This window comes from Chlamydotis macqueenii, chromosome 2 (assembly GCF_036417535.1).
Source record: "Chlamydotis macqueenii isolate bChlMac1 chromosome 2, bChlMac1.mat, whole genome shotgun sequence".
Classification (NCBI taxonomy): domain Eukaryota; kingdom Metazoa; phylum Chordata; class Aves; order Otidiformes; family Otididae; genus Chlamydotis; species Chlamydotis macqueenii.
This window is the reverse complement of record NC_141557.1, coordinates 25,485,200-25,505,956: the sequence shown is the minus strand read 5'-3', so window position 1 is coordinate 25,505,956 and position 20,757 is coordinate 25,485,200. Positions and strand designations below refer to the sequence as shown.

Sequence of the window (20,757 nt, the reverse complement as noted above, 5' to 3'; positions counted from 1 at the left end):
CACAGCAAAGTGCTCCAGCATGGCTCATGTGGTTTCCAGCATCCAGCACCAGGGAAAGAAAAGATGGAAAATAGTACAGGAGAGGCAGGAGCAGAACGGGGTGGGAAGGAACAGAACAGCACCTATTTAGGTTCTGTTTGCAAAAGGGCTGAAGGTCATGAAGAGGTTTTGGCCCATCTCTGCTCAGGCTGTCACCATGCATCAGGGCTGGGAGTGGAGGACCTGAGAAAACTGCTCTCAGTGTCCGCCTCTCTGCTTCACTGCCTCCTTCCTGCCCTGTGACTCTGCTGATCCATTCTCCTGTATCCTCAACTGCCATCACCACCCTTCTGCTTGTTCCTGGAACTGCCATTTGCACACAGAAATAAACAGAGGAAATCTTCTGATGACAGTCCTGGGCTGCATCAAAAGGAGCGTAGCCAGCAGGTCTCCCTCTCTGCTCTGGTGAGACCCCACCTGGAGTACTGCATCCAGCTCTGGAGCCCCCAACATAAGAAGGACGTGGACCTGTTGGAGCAGGTCCAGAGGAGGACCACAAAGATGATCAGAGGGCTGGAGAACCTCTCCTGTGAGGACAGGCTGAGAGAGTTGGGGTTGTTCAGCCTCGAGAAGAGAAGGCTCCAGGGAGACCTTATAGCGGTCTTCCAATACGTAAAGGGGGCCTACAGGAAAGACAGGGAGAGACTTTTTATCAGAGTCTGTAGTGACAGGACAAGGAGTACCAGTTTTAAACCGAAAAAGGGTAGATTTAGACTGAACATAAGGAACAATGTCTGGGGGTTGGAACTAGATGATATTTAATGTCCCTTCCAACCCAAAGCATTCTATGATTCTAAGTAATTCCTTATGATGCAGGTGCTGAGACACTGAAATAGGTTGCCCAGAGAAGTTGCGGCTTTGAGCAACCTGATCTACTGAAAGATGTCCCTGCCCATGGCAGGGGGATTGGATATGATGATCTTTAAAGGTCCCTTCCAATCCAAACCATTCTGTGATGCTATGACTACAGGTATTTACAGCTATGAGCATAGCTCTAAAATGCCAAAGCTTAGCTGTGCAGCAAACAGCAATGTAACGCAGCACGTCATGAGCACCATTACTGCCAGCAGCTTTGGACAACATAACAGCACGCAATACTTCGGCAGTCATCTAAGTACAGAGAAATGCCATTATTAACAGTGAAACTCATTTTCTCTCTGAGCTTTTTTTTTGCTATATATTCGTTTCCTCTTTTGTCATATAATGTTCTCCACATCCTCAGACAAACTTGGCCCCATGGGTTTCAACTGACAGCACATGCAGGAAATGTCACTCTTGGGCAGCTTAAGGGACGCATGTTCTACCACACCGCCGAGAATTGTGAAAGTGCTTGAAGTTGCCAGATGCGGAATAATCTTTTCCTTGTACCTCCATCCAACTTAACATTTTTCCACTTGAAACTTCTGCTCAGCGTAAACACATTCTGCCTTGCTACATCTCCTCTCAAAACAAAAGGAAATTAATACATTATTCTTAGGCTGCGGCTGATCACTCTCTAGTGAGATGTACAGTGAGCCCCAAGCTGAGCAATCTGCCTCTTAAGGATGTGCATTGCCCATGCCAAAGGATCCGTCATCCTGCTTACTGGCCATGACTCAATGGTGCTCGTAAAATGGAGGCTACAGGAGCAGACAGAAGTCATTAGCAAAGTGCCATTCTGCTCTCTCACGCACACTGAACTCACTCTTTGCCTCCAAGTTAAGCAATTCACAAAAAACTTGTTTGCTCCCTTGCCATAGCAACATTATTCTCCTGTCATCAGCGCTACAGGTTCACAAGTGGACTGTGTTTACCAAGTGTCACAACATGGGAGAGATACATGGCAGTGATTCTCTTGCAACGAGGCAAGAAACACAGTGACTTTTACCAATGTCCTTGATAACGTCACTCGGAAGAAAAGACCTCACCTGTGACCAAATTTTGCAACTCCAGGAAATTAGTTTTCTATTTATATTTTAAATCTGTTTGACTGAAAATTCATTTTAAAGGAAGAAAAAGAAAAAGAAGGTGAAGAAAGAAGGAAACTCTCCACACACATTCTGAGATTTGCCACAAAGAAGGTAATTAATAAACAAAGAGAAGGCTGGAGCACATGATTCTTGATACTAAAAATACATAAAACCAAAAAACAAAGCACCCCCACACCAAACACAACAAAATAAAAAAAAAAACACCTTAAAAGGAAAGAGCAAAAAGAATGGCAGTCAAGTGCCTTCTCCACATTTTAGGAGACAGTGAAAGCAAGGATGCCAGGACTGGTCCCTAAAGTGTTTAAAAGCAGACTGATGATTTTCAATGTGACATGAATAGTTATGAACTGGGAAGGAACAGAAATATCCTTCTGAGGGCCAGAAGTGAGGACCAGGATTACACACGCAGACCTAATCACAAAACTGCTGCAGGGATGTACATAGTTTTGCACATCTCTGCCTTCAGCAGAACACTGCTGGTGGAACATACATAAAACCATTTGCAGGACTGGAAGCTAACAGCTAGAGGTCGTGGTGTAACAAACCGCATCTGCCAAGCACCCGGCTCCCTTCTGAACACTGATTACTCTTTTTTCTTGTTTACCACAACTGGTTACCTCTGAAGTTTGCAACTCAGCCCAAACCGTGGGTCTTGACCCTGCTCCCAGTGCTTTCGTGCATTTTACATCAGATAGTGGATAAAAGCAAAACCAGGGGGCTCAGCACCGCACTGCAGAAGGCAGCTCGCTCTCCCTTGGCGAACTCCAAGGCTCTTCTTCCCTGATGGCCCCTGCCTGGCCATGGCAGGGGGGGTGAAGATGCCCTGCCCAAACTGGTCATCCAGGGTGAGGGTTCGCCTGCTCCCGACACGTTGTTCTGGGCAAAAAGGAGAGTTGAAAACCGATGTCCTGCTTCCTGGCAGAGCACAGTGATGGTTGTGCAAGGCTGGACAGTACCAAGCTGGCAGTGGTTTTAACAGGAGTGATCTAACCTGCCAGGCTTCGTGTGTTGATGCTGTCAGTGCGCGTCACTCTTGCCTGGGGCATGACTAACATGGTGGGCTACTCTGCTGCCTGGGGAGTATCACTGCAATCCAGAATTTCTGATTGTTTTGTTTAACTCAGACTAGAAATTGAGCATAAAAATGCACAATACACATCCTTGCAGCCTGTGTAAGCCTTGATCAAAGAAGGACGAGCAGTAGGACCATGTCTTCTCCTTGCAGTGGCATCCCTTGCAAGTCTAACTTCTTGTTCTTTACTAAAACTACTCTCACATTTATTACTTATCTCAAGCCCAAACTAAAGATTTTTTTAAAGCATTTGAACTCTGAAATATTTGGTCTGGGATCAACCCACAACAGGGAGTGATTTTTTTCTTTGGTCACTGAATCAGAAAATCAGTGTTCCCAGTTCTAGAACTAGAGTTCCCAGTTCCCCAGCCACACACAGACAGTAGCAGACAGGGTATGCACAGGAGTACAAATATGGTGACAGTATTTATTCAACCCTGAAATTTAAAGAGGATCGATCTTCTTACAATGAACCACATTATATTTAAGCTGAAGAAGGAAACACTGTGGGGTGAGGGGGACAGTTGGGCGGCTGAAAATGGGCAATCCAGACTTGGATGTGGTTACCTGGAATATCCAGAATCTGTATAACTCAAATATGTGGATTCGAGTACGGCCTGAGCTCAGAGTAACAGGAACTCTCTGATAGCACAACTTCAGGGAAAGGAACTTGGTGCCGTACTGCTTATGTCCAAAGTGTACAGAGGTAAAATAGATCTGCAAAATAATGCTCTTACATCCTGTAAGAGACACTTCTTTATACACCCACTAAGTTAATTTTCTAAAATCCAGTATAAACATCATAGTTCACGGTACTACAGGAAAAGTCACCATCCTATTTCATGCCAGTATTTTGATAGCCTTTGTACTATATTTGTAGCAGACATAACATGATGTCGTATTTTCTTATCAGCAGAAAAGCACTAAGAAAAAGAAACAAGGCAAAATCAGCCTCTGTGATGCCTCACAAAAAATGTTTCCTATTTCAAGTTTTCCTAGAGAAAGGGAAGGTTGCCTGTATCCAGGCTATTGAAAGACTTCAAAAACAGATCGTAAGAGGTCATTGCAATTCACAGTAAAAGGAAAGTGCTGTTAGTCATGCTCAGGGTGACCCCTGTGTCCCTGCCCAGCCCCAGAAGCACAAACGATGACTTACCAGTGGCTACTCCCCACAGCCGCTCTTCTTGGAACTGCAACATCTGGTACGTAAAACCCCTTCCTTCCTCACCAATGAGGTTTTTGCTGGGGACCCTTACGTCTTCGAAAAAGATCTGAGCTGTGTCCGATGACCTCATGCCCAGTTTGTCTATCCTTTTAGTGACCTGAATGCCTGATAAAAAAGAGGTATTAGAAAGGCCACAAAAAGCAGAAGCACTTTGTACAAGTATGGCATTTTAAGAAAGTGAAATTTGCAGATGTGAAGGTATGTGCCAAGACTACAGAGAAACCTACCTTTAGGAAAAACATAACAGCATTCTTGAATTTAAGAGTAAAATAGCCCACATCCTATTTTTAAGAGCTTTTCCATTTTATTTAACTAGCAAATCAGAAACTGCAATTCTAAGGTTCCACTTTTTATTATGTTCCCAAATCATAATTGTTTACTAGCAGTAGTAATCTTACTTCATGCACGTCTTGAAACAATGCAATATTTATTTGCTTATGTTTGATTTTCAGTGTGCTATAATAAAATGCTGGAATTCAATTTAGCAGTATTTGTTGAGTGCTTGCACTGCTGTGAAACGTAGAGAAATATTTAATAATGACAAAACCACAACTATGTTTTAAGCTGCAACTAGAGAATTTCTCCTCCTGCAAATCCTCTCCCTTTCCTCTCTTCCACATTTTTCTTCCCCTGTCTAGCCTATCCTGATCTTTTCTGGTACCAGTACAAGACAGAGTTTATAATCACACCAGCACTGCTTTTTCCTAATAATAATAATGTTAGACGCAAATTCATAACTACTACAAACATTCAACAATGACATATCAACTTAAATTTTGTTCAAGCTACATATTTTATGATGGCCTACAAAATACTGTTTAGTTCATCTTAGTAGTCACAGAAGGCTTCATAAAGATCACAGTTCATTCCTCTGAGTTTTCATCTGGACATTCTTGTGAAAACGGTTTGCTTCCCCACAGACCTCTCTACGCAGCACTGACTCTGACTCCATATGCAATGGTCTGCTGGAGATGAACTCAATTCCTTCAGGTTTGGCCATGTAAGACTTCAGCTACCTAGTCACACCAGGTAGGACTGGTTCCTCTTGTTTGTTTTTCCCTAGCTACAAGTTCTTTCTTGCTATTGTTCAGATGTAAGCATGGCTTGCCACTATGCCATGAGAGTTTAACAGACATCCACTGATTTTGTGACAATTCCTTTGAAGTCTTTAGTTTTTACCTCCTTGTTGCTCTGGGACTAATGTGACATTTGAGATGGAAGTAAAGGATTTTTCAGGGGTAAACTAAGAACAACAATCAGATATGAGGATTATGTGATATCCACATGCTGATTACATCTGCCAAGTTAATACATGTAGAACAGTCCTCCGAATTAGCATATGTCTTCTGCAGCAAACCAAACATTTTACTACCCATATGCATGCTATTCTAGGCAGTTTTGTGATAAAGCAGTATTCTGTTAATACTTTCCTCTGTATTCTTTCAATCCTCTACTACTCTGTAATATGGTGTTAGGTTGGTGGTTGGACTTGATCTTGGAGGTCTTTTCCAATCTTAAAGATTCTATGGCTTCACAGGAGTTGGTCACTAGACAGATTGTTGTGGTCCCTCTGTGTACTTGTTTGTACCTTGCTATCCTTCATGGCTTTCAGTGAAGATCTCTTTCTGAACTATTAATACAGACATATCAACTTCTACTGACAGGATGCCTTCAGTCATGTGAAAATTACTTTGGTTTTGAAGGCAGAAGAAGTTGGCAGTCATTTCCTTCAAATTCGTTCTCTCTGGCTGCATTGAATAAGGTTATGGAAAGTTTCATCTCTCAGCAGAGATGAAATACTGACACCATTTCCAAATGCCAAGACTGCTCTCAAAATAAGGTCCACATAGATTTCCACACCTTCCACTCAAGATTTTTCTCCATCAGACAATCTATAAACAGATTATGTGTTAGGAATACTTGCTTTGATATGTGTTCAACATAGGAAGAAAATCAGGACAGCTGTATAAAAATCTTTGACTCTTAGATTGAAAATTATCCAGCAATTTGCACCCAGTCATGCCAAAAAAGCATTTGTGGTTTGTCGCTGTATTAAAATCAGAGCTAAACAAACATACACTGAAACATTTACAGGCCCCAATGATTTCTGGAACATCTTTTCCTGTTGGAATCATAGAATATTACTGCTTGGTTTCTTTCAGAGTTTCAGAGCTCATGTCTTCGGTCTACTTCCAGCTGGTTTTATGCAATCACTGCTCCTCACCCATATGAAGATGCAGCTACTGCTCTTGTTAGCAGGTGGTTTACTAAGGACTCTGCTGGAAGAAGTACAACTGCTGGCAGTTCTTTATATTGCTACATCAATCCCGTCATGTACTTCTCCAGATCCGCATACAACTACTGAAGAAAAATCTTACAGGTTTCATTACAGCAAATAGCTCTCGTTAGCGAAATCTGTTAATGATTTCAATCCATACTTCTTCCAGATTGTGTTGTGTGTTCAAGTTTCGTGAATGCGGCACCATACCCCCTTTGTTATGCCTTAGCAGTTTCACTTGCTCTTAGATTAATTCCTGTTTCTCATTCAGAAGGAGGTCAAACTCATCAACCTCATGTAGTGCCCTCTCTGTTGCTAGTACATGCTTTACACTGTCTCTTTTTTGAAGAAAATTATAAATAATCATCTATTTGGCTACAATACGAGCATCAAAATATTCCTTTACTTAGTTTATCTTCATCCTCTTCCTAAGGGGTAGCATATCCTAAAAGTTACCAGCGGCAGTAGAAATCATCTGCCCAGATAGCTCCTGGAGTTTGTTTGTATTAAATAAATCACAAGCCATTCACTAGCACACAAATCTCAATCTAGCAAGGCCAAGTGCCTGACTTACTAAAATCACTCTAACAGAGCGATTTGTGCTACTTGCACCAGAATCACTGAGATGGATTGCTATAGCTCCTCCTGGGAAGTTCTTGTCAGGCGTCTTTGATTTTTCATTTTCTTCCCCTCCTCCAGCCTTCTGACAATCTCTTTTATTTCCAATATTCTATCTCAAGAGAAAGGCACTCTCACCTGACGCTATTTAGTGCCATTACAAATTGAAAGAGGCACATTTTAAATTGCAACGTGAGAAACATGCTCTTTCCCCTTTCCTGGATGCTCTTCTCTTTATTATCTCCTCCTCGCAATCTATCCTAGTGCTATCTGAGGACTCAGAGGACAAACCAGTACACAAATAGTTACCAGATTAAGGCTGCAAGCCACTTGTCTCTATATCTTACATACTGACATTTTATGACTTGCCAGAGTCTCTTTCATCATATGAGAAACGCAGGGTTTTTTTTAATCTTTAGTATGAGGTGTATTCACTTAATTTGGTTATCTACTGTGCATCCACACTGCCATTATCCGAATTCCCTTTATGAGAAATGTATTCAGCAGCGTCTGTCAAATCTAGACCATTATTTGCTTCACCCAAGAACAGACACTGTACACACCTAAATTTAGAAGAAGCAAATCCTACTTCATATCTCCAATAAACTACCACTTGTTGAAGTTAATAATTAGCTTTCAGACTTTGAATTTTTTTTTTTATCATTATATAATTAAGATTTTTGTGAAAAGTGTTGGACTAGTCTCCTACATCCTTCCAGCTGCTAGCAAGGAAGGACTTACTGCTGTGCTACAGAATCCTTCCTTCCCCTGCGACATAGGCTGGTGACTGCAGCAGTTTGTCAGAGATAACACGCTCGTTCTTGAGCTCTGACACACATACATCTACAGACGCGTGATAGTGCATCATTTGGTGATGTCCTCCAGACACTTCCCTTACAGTTTTGGTCTGTAAGGGAAGTGTACAGTCTCCTTGGCCGTCCAAGGAGAACAATCTTTGGCAGACAGACATATCCTTAGGATGTATCAGAACAGCTGGAGCTTCCTCCTCACATCTGTGTCAAATGGCAGCCTTTTTAATACTTCTCCTCTTTGTCTTCCTGAAAAATCTCACTTCTGATAGGAGCACAATCAACTGTCTTAATATTTCATTTCAAAAGCTCACCAGTCTTGGTACAGTGACCCCTTTGGAGGTCAGGATCTGTATCACACAGAAGAATGAAAGCATATATACTTTGAGGAGTGCAATTTTTGTTTCTAGGAAGACTACACCTCTGCAGATCAGCTTCAGGTGACTCAGGCAATTTTTCTACTCAAAATCTATTTACTGCAGGCAAAGATGGTCTGTGTATAGGGTGTGTGATGCTGGTAGGTGAGTTCACCTGGAAATGTAGGGAGATTCTGGCTCCAAGTTACATGTTCACTCATCACTTATCAGTAAGGACAGTTAACAGCTAGAGAAGCAGCTCAGGTCCATTGTCTGTGAGCTCCCATTTAAAGTCTGTCTTGCATTAGCAGAGGTTGTAGAAACTCACAACCCACTCAGAACTTGCTTAATTCCCAAGGCAACTCACTTACTTGCTTGACTTACTCCATACTGACATTCACTTACAAGACATTCCCTTAAGTAGCTGTCATCACCTGCTTTCGCAACATTGGAGACCTGGGGTTTGCTCTCAGTCTGATCCATTAAGTGAACATATGGACCTTCACTTCACTGCCATGGTGGTGTCCCTATGCTGATAATGACATGTATTTTGTATGTAAAATACTCTGAACTGAATGGACAAAAATGCCACAGATTTTAATATTTTTATTAATATATTACACTAATAGAAATTATTATATATTATATAGATAATATATTTAAAATACATGTCAAAATATACATGCATGTATTCAATTAATATATTACATAATTTTTGAATATTAAAATGAGTGAAAACTAAAGAGGTTAAAACCTTTTGAACAGGTGCTAAAACTGCCAAAGGTCCCTGCCAACACAACATTAACTCTGCCCTCTCTGAACGACGTCCATTATGCATACAGTGCACTATTGCTGCAAAGTCTGCAGACTACTCAGGAACAGACACCACGTGGACTGCACCAACGAAACTTGTACCCTTAGATCAGGATGTATTTCTTACGTGTCTCCACCCAAATTACTAGTCTTCTTCGAAAACAAGTCCCTACTTTCAAGGTCTTTGAAGCTTTCACTCCAGTCCACATCTAACTCATAGACTGTTTTTGTAATTTAAACTGAGAATTATAGTAGTGCCCTGGTAATAAGACCCCTTTGCAGAGCATAGCCATGAAGCACCCTGGGTATGCCAGCACTTCTCTACAGCAAGCCCACCAGATTGGGTGACGGAGGACAGTTATCGGAGAAAGATCAGGACCATCCACACAATACAATCACAGCACAGCATTGCATCCTTCCAGTATTCAACACAGCTGGCCAGCAAACCCACTCTAATAGAGTCAGATACTGCCTATGGGCTCCTGGAAGGCAAGTGTTGGCAGGTGGGATAAAATTGTCTTGAGAGGTATTTCCCAAGTTTGAAATCTCTGAACTCTTTATCCTTTTATTTTCAACCACTTCCCATATTTTTGAAGAAGAAGTAAGACAGCAAGCTTAAAAATACTTCTCCATTCATTGAAAAAAGTCCTTATGCAAAACAGGAAAGAGTTTAATGCCATTTTGGAAAGATAATTTAAGAATATTTTACATATAGTTCATATGCAGCAAAGATCTATGTAGAGTAACATGTTATTTATTTTGTGCCTTCATGCCTTTTGGAGACAGAAAACCAAAATAAAAGTTTTGTAGAAATTCTCCAAAACTAAAAGACACTGAACGTTATCGCTTTCCAAAAAAAAAAAAAAAAAAAAAAAGTTGGCTCTATTTTTAACGATTTATTCATTCTCACAGAAGGTTATGAAATATCCTCATGCAAATGTATCTTTTAAAAATTTATTTTTGCTGAAAAGGACTCTCCATATAAAATTATTTGGGAGTCATACGCTGAAGTCTGCAAAATATAAAATATTTTCCTTTCTTCTTGTTTCCTCTTGTCCCTTATTTTTTTCATGGAAGTGTGCAAATGCATTTCAGAACCAATTCTGTATGACAGTGAAACACCTAACTTAGAAGATCATTTATGGGTGTAGTCCTTCCTGTCAAACACCTTTCTTTCTTGTATTGAGCATACACAAAAGCACCAAAAAATCAAATTGGAAAAGAAGAGTTCTGTGCTATTACCTGGTAGATTCATTGGCAGACATATGAGAGATTTATTTCGGTGAGGAGGCCCTTCACTGGTGTTTGCCAGCAGGCACATCCAGTCCGCTTGGCATCCGGATGTAGTCCACATCTTACCACCATTTATGACATACTCATCGCCTTTTCTCACAGCTGTTGTCTTTATATCTGTTTCAAAACATAGGAAATGAAGAGTTATTCTTGTGAAGGAGGGATCAGCTGATCCCTGTATGACCAGCAGAGTCCTTCACTCACTCTCAGACAGAGAAGTAATATTTGGTCCTCCCTTCAAGACCCCCAAGTCCTCTAACCCTTCCAGGCTGCACAAGGTAGACCTGTCTGGACAACTCTTGGAAGGCAAGCCAGGAAAACCAGACCACTTCTCTCACCCTCCTTTAGATGGAGTCTTCACCCCAGTGGATGAAAGCATTACTTTCCCTAAGTAAATCTGGTCGTCAAAAATTCAGGCCAGAAACATTTCAATCTGAGGCGATCTATTACGCATTTCTGTTACTGTGCACGTTAGTCACGGAGAAGGCCATTAATGTCAGAGCCCTGACTTAAACAAACATAAGACTCAATATCTGTGTATGCATAACAATATACATACACACACTTCCTGCATGTTCTTGGTCAGAATGACGTAATGAATTCAAAGCTAGGAAACTTTCAAAAGGCCAAGTCTAAATGCTAAGAATGTCTGTATATGAAGGAGTTCTAAACACCTCCTATTTATAACTCTGGCAGAAAACAATCTTATTTTCATCTGTGAGTGTTCACATCATGCTGCAAGCAGCCCTAGCTGCAACACACAGCTGGAGTGAATCATTAGTTATTATTTACATTCCAGTAGAATTTCAGAAGGGCTGGCTTCTTTCTCCTGAAATTGAACTTCAACTAAAACCCCAACTGAGGAAGACTTTCCAACAGATATCTTGCTGTAAGTAAGTGATGGTACAAGAGAACTCTACCATACCCCTAATAGCACCTGTCAATCTAATGAGACTATATCTAATGAGACTATAAAGAGGCCATCTACTGAAAGAGACAATGGACTTGGAGGGTTGGAGTCAGACACCAACTGGAGTGAGCAGGCATATTTACATGAGCTGGGTCTGCTTTCATACACACTCGTCTCAGTCTGCACGTGAACCTTCTTCCCAAAGGCTCTAAACATAACTCAAAGCAAAACCAAGTATCTGATCTTCATTTACAAGACAAACTGACTGAGGTTGGCATGGCTGAAAAGAAGTCTTGTTAATGAAGGAACTGGGGAAAAATTATGGGAGAAAATTGTATAAGACATGGGAATATCTGATATAGCTATGGATAAAGGGACTTACAAGAAGATAATGATGAACAGCAAGGGAAAGACATAGTACTAATGTCAATAAAACCAGTAGCCATGTAGCTATTTAGACAATGAAAGGACTACGCTAAATTTGTCCAAGGGCCTTGATGTAACTTCTGTATAATAATGAAGGCCAACAAACTGAACGAATCTAAAGTACTGATGCTCGTAATACATGGACACAGACACTGCACAATCATATACATGGAGACTAACTAATAAATGAAGATAAATGAAGGACACACAAGAGTTAGAATAAGCAGTATGACACTGTACTGAAGTAGCGTGAAAAGGATGGGAGCAAATACAGTGATTTACATCACACATCCCTTTGTTCTGGAACAGCTACTGAAGAGATTAGATAGAGGTCCCATAGAAGGTCTGCAGAGGAACAATAAGCACTGTGATGTTATCACAAACGTAAACAGTTCTTGCAAGCATGGCGTCACAGGAGACTAACCACTCAAATACAGATTAAAGAACAAATGCCTTACTAATGGAAATGTTTAAGTATTCCCAAATGTGACAGTTGACCATTTGTTTCAAATACTTGAGAAGTGACTATTTCAAATCAACTTATGAAGAGTTGATTAACCTTAATTAGAAGAAAGATGACTAAGTCAGTAAATTTTATGTTTAAAATACAGCAGGCTTTGAAAACCTACTTAATTTACTGGAGTCAAGTGGACTAAGTCTCAGGGATATGGCTATGAAAATACTTTGGAATATTTGACTGTAATTATTCTCCCTGACAGAGCATGGCTCTGGGAAAAGGCTACTTTAGTGGGTGCTCCATGACTCAGTTTTGTCAGGTCCACACCACTGGCCCTGTGGTGTCTACAACTCAGCAGCTTACAGAGCACACTGTCAGGGTCCCCTCCAGGAAAGGCCACAAGGCATCATCAAAAGGCACATGATCTAGTTAGTGCCAGATAAGCAACCAGGGCCGGTCATCTCACCATTCAAATCACAACACACTTGAGACTGAAGTTTCTTTCTCCACTGTGCTCTTGAGTACAGCCATGCATCCAGACAGATTTGACAAGGTTGGCTTCAACCTTTAAGGTAAATCTTAGGATCAAAGACAGGCAACATATATCCTTAAAGTAAAAAAATTAAAATATCTGGAATTTACATCATCTGCACAGGAAAAAACCAAAACCAAAAAAAAAACCAAACTTCAAAAAACAGGAGATGGCCTACAGGAAAGGAGATAGATTAATCATCAAAGTAAGCTACAGTTTGGAGGTCATAAGGTAAGAACTGCCACAGGTCAAACTAAGTTAAATCTTGCAGATGAAACCCAAGAAAATCCAAGAAGATTGAGGCAGCAAACAAACATGTTTCAGCCACAGAAATGAAAAGAGAATGAGAAAAAAGCATGAGGCATATAGAGAATGCCTCAAAACTAAATAAATATTTCACATGAGATTACAAAAAGATGTGTAATATAGCTGACAAAGCAAGACGTCTACAGGAAGGACTGTACAGAAACTGAAATTAGTGAAAACAAAGGTTGTTGGTTTTGGCAATCTGCACAGCCTCAGAATACATTTGGAGAGAAAAGAGAATTCCATTTACTAGTGGTATCTTATTTCGAACCAACCTGATTTGTTTATTATGAAAATGGATTTTCTAGAGAAATCCAGAACAGGAAAAATCCTGTTGGACCCAAGCAAACAAAAATGTGATATTACTAGGTAACTACGAGTTAAATTTTTTTACAATAGAAGAATCAGGATGAAGGTGGAAATGTGAATAATAAACTTGGCAAAGGGGACATTGCATCAAAAATTGCATTAAAAGAAGAAGTGCTGAAGTGCAAGGAGGGCACTACTGGGGCTTCTCCTTGGATATCAGCCTTTGGATGAAACCTATTTAATATTTCCATTAATGACCTTTCAAAGAAGCATAGGAATACACTAATGAGGTTTGCTGGTGACACAGACTTGGGAGATATCACCAAAACAGACAACTGAGGTATTGCTCAGCAAGAAAGGAATGGTCTTGAGTTTTCAAATTCAACATGGCAAGTACAAGTACTTAGGCACAAAGCAGTAAAAATTATTGCTCCATCTTATGATATTTCGATAGAAAACTGCTAACAAAGATGATCTGCAGAGTTAATGGCAAAACTCACAAGCCAGCAAACTGTTGTGTAACAGTACATATTGGACAGTAATATTTCTGTTAGGATTGGAGAAGTATTTGTGCCATTATAGACACCACGTGCAATTTTAGTTTTTCATGCTCAAAAAAAGACAGCCTAAAAACAGAAAAGCAGAAAGACTGAATTCCGCTGGGAGGAAATGGGCCAAGGAATCCTTGTTGAGGAGGCAGACATGAATGGGGTTACTTGGTGCAGCTGTCTAGAGGACATAACTTGAACAGAGGAAGTGCCTTCCGTGATGTGTTCTTACATATCCCCCACAGAATATCAGCAAAATAGTATACAAATTGAGGAGCAATAGTGACACAAAATGAGGCAAAATCATTAAAATCACCAGGAATGTGTATGCTTTGTGGTAGCAAGAATCCTGAAATTCAAGACAGATACTTTCTATCCCAACTGTTCTCTACTGTTCCTCTTCCCAAGTCATCTCTGTGATAGTTTTTTTTTTTTATATGATCAATACTATGTACAATATAAACTACATTTGAAAGCAGACAAGTGCTCCTTCAAATTGACATGAAATTTATATTAGACTAAAATACACAGTCCTTTTTGTTCTGTTGAATTTTGAATAAATTAATTTCAGGCGGCTTTCACTTCTCACTTAGAGAAAAACATTTTTTTCCTCCTGTGTTCCCATCACCATCAATAATTTTGGAACTGGTGTAAGAAAATGCTAGAGATACCTTACTCTATGCATTCTTCAGTTTAAAATACACCTGCTCACACAGCAGAGGCTTCATACATGAACAGTTACTATACTTTACTACCCCTTCAATTATCTAAGGGAGACAAACATCCTAATAACAAGAGAAACTGTACCAAGTGCAGCTTCACACAGTTCAGTTCAGTTTAAAGCTGGGCCACCTGGAGATTATATGGTTTCTCTGCCTTGTGCAAAACAGTGCTACTGAGAAGATAAGCTAGTGCTGCTCATGCCTAAGTGGTCCATTCAGTTACCCTTTAGAAGCACTGTAAGCTGGTTTCTGGATTTATACCAGGGATCAGATCTATGACAGGTGGAAAAGTATTACCTTTTCATCCTCCAGCCTGACTCCCAGCTGCAGTCTGGGTTCATCAGATCATCCTAGGCAATTCCAAATTTCTCTTTTAACTGTATTAATCCAAGTATAACATTCCAATTAAACTAGATGATAAACAACATGCAGCTAAAAATATTTATGTTACTTATTATCTGGAACACTGCATAAAAAAAAATTAAAATCACATGTAGAAAGTTCTGATAAACATCTAATTAAATTAGAGAGGCAATAATTAAAATAAATTATGTATTTCCTACATTAGCAAAATTCAAATTTCATTTCTTAAATTGAAAAACAAGTCTATAGAAATTATGGAATTTTTCTAACTAACAAAATCAATTAACTAAAAGGGAAAACAGCAATGGATCATGCAAGAAGATTTAGTTCCATTATTTCATTATTCCCATTAACTCTCTTGGAAACTACCTGCTACACCCTTGCTCTAACACTGAATAATGATCTGTTTGTCTTGAGAAAACAACATGAGTTTGGTTAAGGTGACAGACATAGGACTCTGCTTTGCTGATCAAAAAACTTCTGTCAAACTCATCAATTTGGTCTGCAGGAAGACGTCTCAGGAATTTGTAAGAGCATAAGGTGTTCAACTCAGCCATCTTGTGCCCAACAGCAAAACCTCTAAAAGCAGTTTCTTGTCATTCTCTTTTCTTTGAAGTCCTCAATTCACAGTCAGATGAGATATCTTTCGCTTCTTCTATGTTTTCTATTTTAATTGTTCATATTACCTACGGCCTTAGGCACTTCAGAATAATAGTTTCATTTGTCCATGTTTTAAAACATATTCTTGCACTAAAACAAGAAAAATAGTTGCATGCGAAGTAACTAAATCACAAAGCTAATAGATTTGACATAGAAAATTCTTCAGTAGCTCTAAATAAAACAATCACCAGTTCAGAGACATTTTTGCTGCGCAGGAATGATGGAAGGGGCTGAGGTGAGGTAAGAATGAGCAAGAGGAACCCATTGTGAAAGTGTGATGCCATCAGTTGCAGAATGGACTAGCTGTGCAAGTTCCTCATGTTCAGTAGAGAGGTCTGTTTTAAGGAAGTGCAACTTTTAGCACAGTTGAACGGGCCACTCACTCTACCACGTACATCTGCAGGTTTGCACAACTGGTGGTGGCTGTGCAACTCCAGTGGTGAGCTCGGACAGGGAAGGCAGCAGCTGCAGGATAAAGACTAGGAGAAATCCAGGGCCAGCTGGACAACTGCATATTAATCTGTGGTGCTCAGTCCATGCAGGATTATTGCTATTGATTCACTGACAAATACATTCAATTTGATTGCTTTTGGATGCATAGAGGCAAGCATTACTGCTTCTGTAATATTACTTTTTGCCCTCACTGCACCAGACTTTCCTTCTTTGTATTTCTTACGAATGATAGTGGCAAAGGGAAGGGTCACGGAAATCAGGTTCTTTCCACTAAAATAGCAGGCTGTCTACAATTGGCAATTTGCTAGGTTAACTTACTTGCGACATCTGACCCAGCTCCAGCTTCACTGATTCCCAAGCAAGCCACAAAATCTCCAGCTATAGTTGGTACAAGGAACTGTTTTTTCAACTCATCAGAACCAAACCTGCAACAATATAATGAAAGATAGGATATTAGAAGCTTTTGAAGATAAACTGTATTTACAAGTTCCTTACAAATTTTGTTCCACCCACACAGAGATCAATTTTCCAATGACCAGGTGAAAACTATCCCAGAGCCAAAAGATGGAACGGATACCGTCCAAAGCTATGTATGATTCAGAGCCTTCACCAGAAGTGCAACCATAATCATTTTAAACAAGGATTTTACAAGTATTCAGGCATCTTAATCCCACAGAAACATGTGGTCTAGATGCCCAAAATCTGATCTATCAGATCCAAATAAACACAGTCCCTGCGGTTTCCCCTCAGTGCTCCTGCATCAATCTGCAGTCACCCAGGATGGAAGACCTGCTCTCTGCATATCTTCTGACATTTGCACCAGCTCTTTGCCAGGTTTTAGTGGTGACTGAAAAGTCATGACATGTGATGGCCACCCTCTGTGAATACCTGTATTTACATTATTAGTATTTCACATTTGCATTTAAATCGCACAGTGAAATCCATTAGTGCGTCTTCCCAGCCGTTCTTTTAGTCCTCACAAAAATAAAAAGCAAAATAGCAAACTGCTGATGGCATTTTAACATAAAAAAAAAAAAAAATCACTCGGACATATTTCAATTCAGTTAAGAGGCACCCTCTTTTTTTCCAACATTTAGCTGCCTTCATCAATTCAAAACATGGTCCATCTCATTTCATGGTTAAATTTGTCCTAATTAATGATCACTGATTTGGTCTTGCAGTGTGAACGATGAGCTCGTGGTCTAGTTCTTGAAACTCTCTTGTGCCAGAGTGAAAAATTCCTTAGGTCATGAGATGCCTCTTCTGTGAGCAGAAATCCATAAAAGCCAAGTTCCTCCTCAGCCTCCTTTTTGGTATGAGGCTTCTCAGGCCAGCATCTCCACTCATCTCCTTAGGCTCGCTGGCTGCCTAAGCAGGCTGCAGTTACCTGGGCCCTCTGTCTAAAACACTGTCCCAGTACTTCCAAAGGAGTGATGCCATTTTAGCCAAGACTCTGATTCTTCCTCTCCACTCCAGCCCTGACACAAAACAGACAAAGGACAGAGATGGCCAGAGAACAGAGTGGTTGCCGGCAGACACTTTCACTTTGTGCACACAGGGAGCTGAATTCCAAGTCGTATCCCTGCTGGTAACAAATCACAGCAGCAATCCCAAATAAACACAATAAACAAGCTTAGAGTGTTTACTCCTTCCTCCATTATAATGGGAAAAAGCCCCTCCTGGTCTGTTATGCAGTGTACTTTTTTTCCTCAGGACATGATCAAGTACAGCCAGTTGAAGCTATGGCCTGCCATTAGACAAAAAAATCCCAATCAACAACATGAAAAATTAGATTATGAGAGAAGCTAGCAGGGGTTTTTAGCAGTGCTTTCTGATGCTAGAAACTTTGCCAACCTTTAATTATTTCAACAGAGGATTTCCATGACAATAACTTTTCTCAGAATAATAGTTTTGGTTTGATATCTTTTTCAGTTTGGTTTAAGTTCCAGAAAACAGTTCAGCTCTTCCCAAAAATGAGGCTACAGATTAAGTTATTTTGCAATAAAAACAAAATAAAATTTGGCAACACTATCTTTAGAAGATTTTGGGTCTCTATGCCTTGTGGGAAGGACATTCAGCTCAGCAAGCAGCTAGCTATTGTGTTAGAAATATGTTGTTTCTGTAAAATTCTACCCATCTTGAATACATTCAAGAAAAATTTCAGGTTTATGTAAATGCAATACCCGCTTCTTTCCAGGTTAACAGCTCCAGAATTAGAAAACTCTGTTTGCAATGAGATCATGCTCTGGCTCAAGAGAGACCAGACTCTGTCTGCTTTCTGGGCCGGGGCCATACCCTAGAGCAGTTTCCCATGGGATTAACTGTGCAGCCTTGGCATCGCTCTAAAATACATCTTCATGCACGTGTGTATGTACGTACACACACAGCAAATAAAGCTGAGCTCCTTGCTGACTCTGGGTAACCCAGAAGTCCCAAGTGTGAGATTCTGACACACTAAGAGTTGCACGAAAGTGGCCCATCCTTTCTTGCTCCACACTTTATAAGGAACACTAGCAGAATGTCATGAATACAAACACAAAAATGGCAATGGTATATAATCCTGGGTAAAAGGAGAATAAAACCATGGCAGAATACAGATGTAAGAACACTTCCTTGATCCACATAGTTCTGTTAATGCGCTCGGCCAATTAGAAATTCGAAGTCACCTTTATTCATCTCAAATACATATAAAAATCTGATTTATGACAGGTTAGATTGCTACACTGAATGAAAATACATCTGTTGCACATCACTATTCTGACTTAATTGGGCTGATAACCGTCTTGTTACCGCAGATCTTCTTCACTTCTGTTTCTTTGGCTTTTACGGAAAAAAAGCTGAGCTAAACGGAATTAAATTAGTAAGGAAAGTTTTGAATCTGACAGATACGCTAGTATGATACACTGCTACGTACAAATTGAAATTCTGAATACGAACAGCTGCAGGCAGTTCTAACACGGCTCTCAGTATTTGATCAACTCAAGCTTTCTTGAACTGGAGCTCACACATTCAAGCACTATTCATCACCAAAGCAAAAATAAAGAAGGAGGAAAAAAAAAAGTTTTCAGATTATCTGTGTATTTTTCTACTGTATCTCAAAGATGACACAACAGTTTACTCACGAATTTCCTATGAATATCAAGAAGATTCCCTAGAAATATAAAGATTTCCTAGGAATATAAAGAAGATTTCCCTTAGGCAAAGAAGATGGTAACTCTGACCTACTGTCACTTCACTTCTTACATACTAGCAAGAGGTGAATTTCTCACAATTGTTTCTGTTCTGCTCCTAATGTAGTAGCCATGTGCCACGCTTTTGCTTCAGTGTAGTCCTGCAGAGGCATCCTACCCTCGGACATCCAGGTCCAGCTGAACAGTACTCCTTGGATCTTCAAGATACAGGAAAAGAAGCAAGAAAAAAACAAAAGGGAAGAGATGCTCTTTACAGGCACAGAAAGGGTTAGAAATGCATGGTGAACGGCAGTAAGCACCTCTGGGCAGCATGGAAGCCTCATTAAGTTCAGTAATTTACATCATCTGGATTTAAAAAAATCCACACTGCAATCAGCTTTCTTCCCTCAGTCTCTTTCAGTCAAGAAAAGAAGACATGTGAGTTTAAAAAACCTGCATTTAGAAAACTTATTTACTTTTTGTGAAAAATGGCATAAGAAAAAAAAGCAATAAGAAAAGTGCTCTGGTTCCTGGTTTTTATCAAGCCTTTAAGCTTCAGTTATTTGAAGATTTTATTAAATAAATTGCTCAGTTTGAGCTACTGCTACATTCCGAAAAGAATATAGATGAGAAATCTGCATAAGACTACCTGATGGGTATGACCACCTCATGCAGATGAGACTACCTGAAGGGTTTTGGTTAAGAATGATTATGTCAATCTTCTATTTATTTAGGAAAGTATTTTGCACTAAAAGGCAGGTATGGTAAAAGCGGAGTCATATTAAAGATTACCTTCTTCAAATCAAGCCATTTTTAGGATTTTTTTTTTTTTTAAGAGCTATTCATGTGGCTGATGTCCTGCTCCTACCACACCAGCTTTGAAGACCTCAAGGCTGCCCACCAGACAACCTGTCACCATAGCATGGCGAGGCCATCACCAGGAGCTGGAGAAACCTCAAAGGTACAGGAACAGTGTGAAGCTGTTTTGAGAAAAGCTAGTTCAGAAGCAGCTGCTTGACTTCATATTGCCCCACTGTACTGCTCTGGCCAGGTTAGACCCTCATAGGTATTCAAAACCACAAAGTAGCACAACTGGCTATGGATGCAACATAACCAGCCATCATAACTTTTATTAATGATACGTTGAAGGCTGCACCTCTACCAGTCTCTGCTCTGGCTCAGGGCAAGACCTGGCCTACCTTATGTGCACTATGCAAATTAAGAACCAAATGTGAGAGAGTGAGACAACTCAGTATGTCTGCTCTTGAAGAAGCACAAAGCCAAGCTTTCGTTACGCTACGCCAGTGAGAAAGCCACTTGGCTCTTGAATGACCGCTTCCTATTTTCACCATTTTCCCAGCTAATCAGAACTGCTGTTCTGACTGTCAGCTACAGCTTTTCTGCTTTACAGTAAGCAGGAAAAAAGAC

At 40.2% G+C, this 20,757-nt stretch overlaps 1 protein-coding gene across 1 annotated transcript in view; it reads right to left on the bottom strand.

The window, feature by feature from the left end:
• The window catches only part of LOC104483594 (putative acyl-CoA dehydrogenase 6), an 87,284-nt gene that overhangs the window by 9,186 nt on the left and 57,341 nt on the right, over nt 1-20,757 (bottom strand). The window contains exons 4-6 of the mRNA XM_086742340.1: nt 16,478-16,584; nt 10,423-10,590; nt 4,238-4,411 (exon numbers count right to left, since the gene is read on the bottom strand). Of these exons, the coding sequence (XP_086598466.1) occupies nt 4,238-4,411; nt 10,423-10,590; nt 16,478-16,584 (449 nt within the window). The remainder of the gene's footprint in view (nt 1-4,237; nt 4,412-10,422; nt 10,591-16,477; nt 16,585-20,757) is intronic.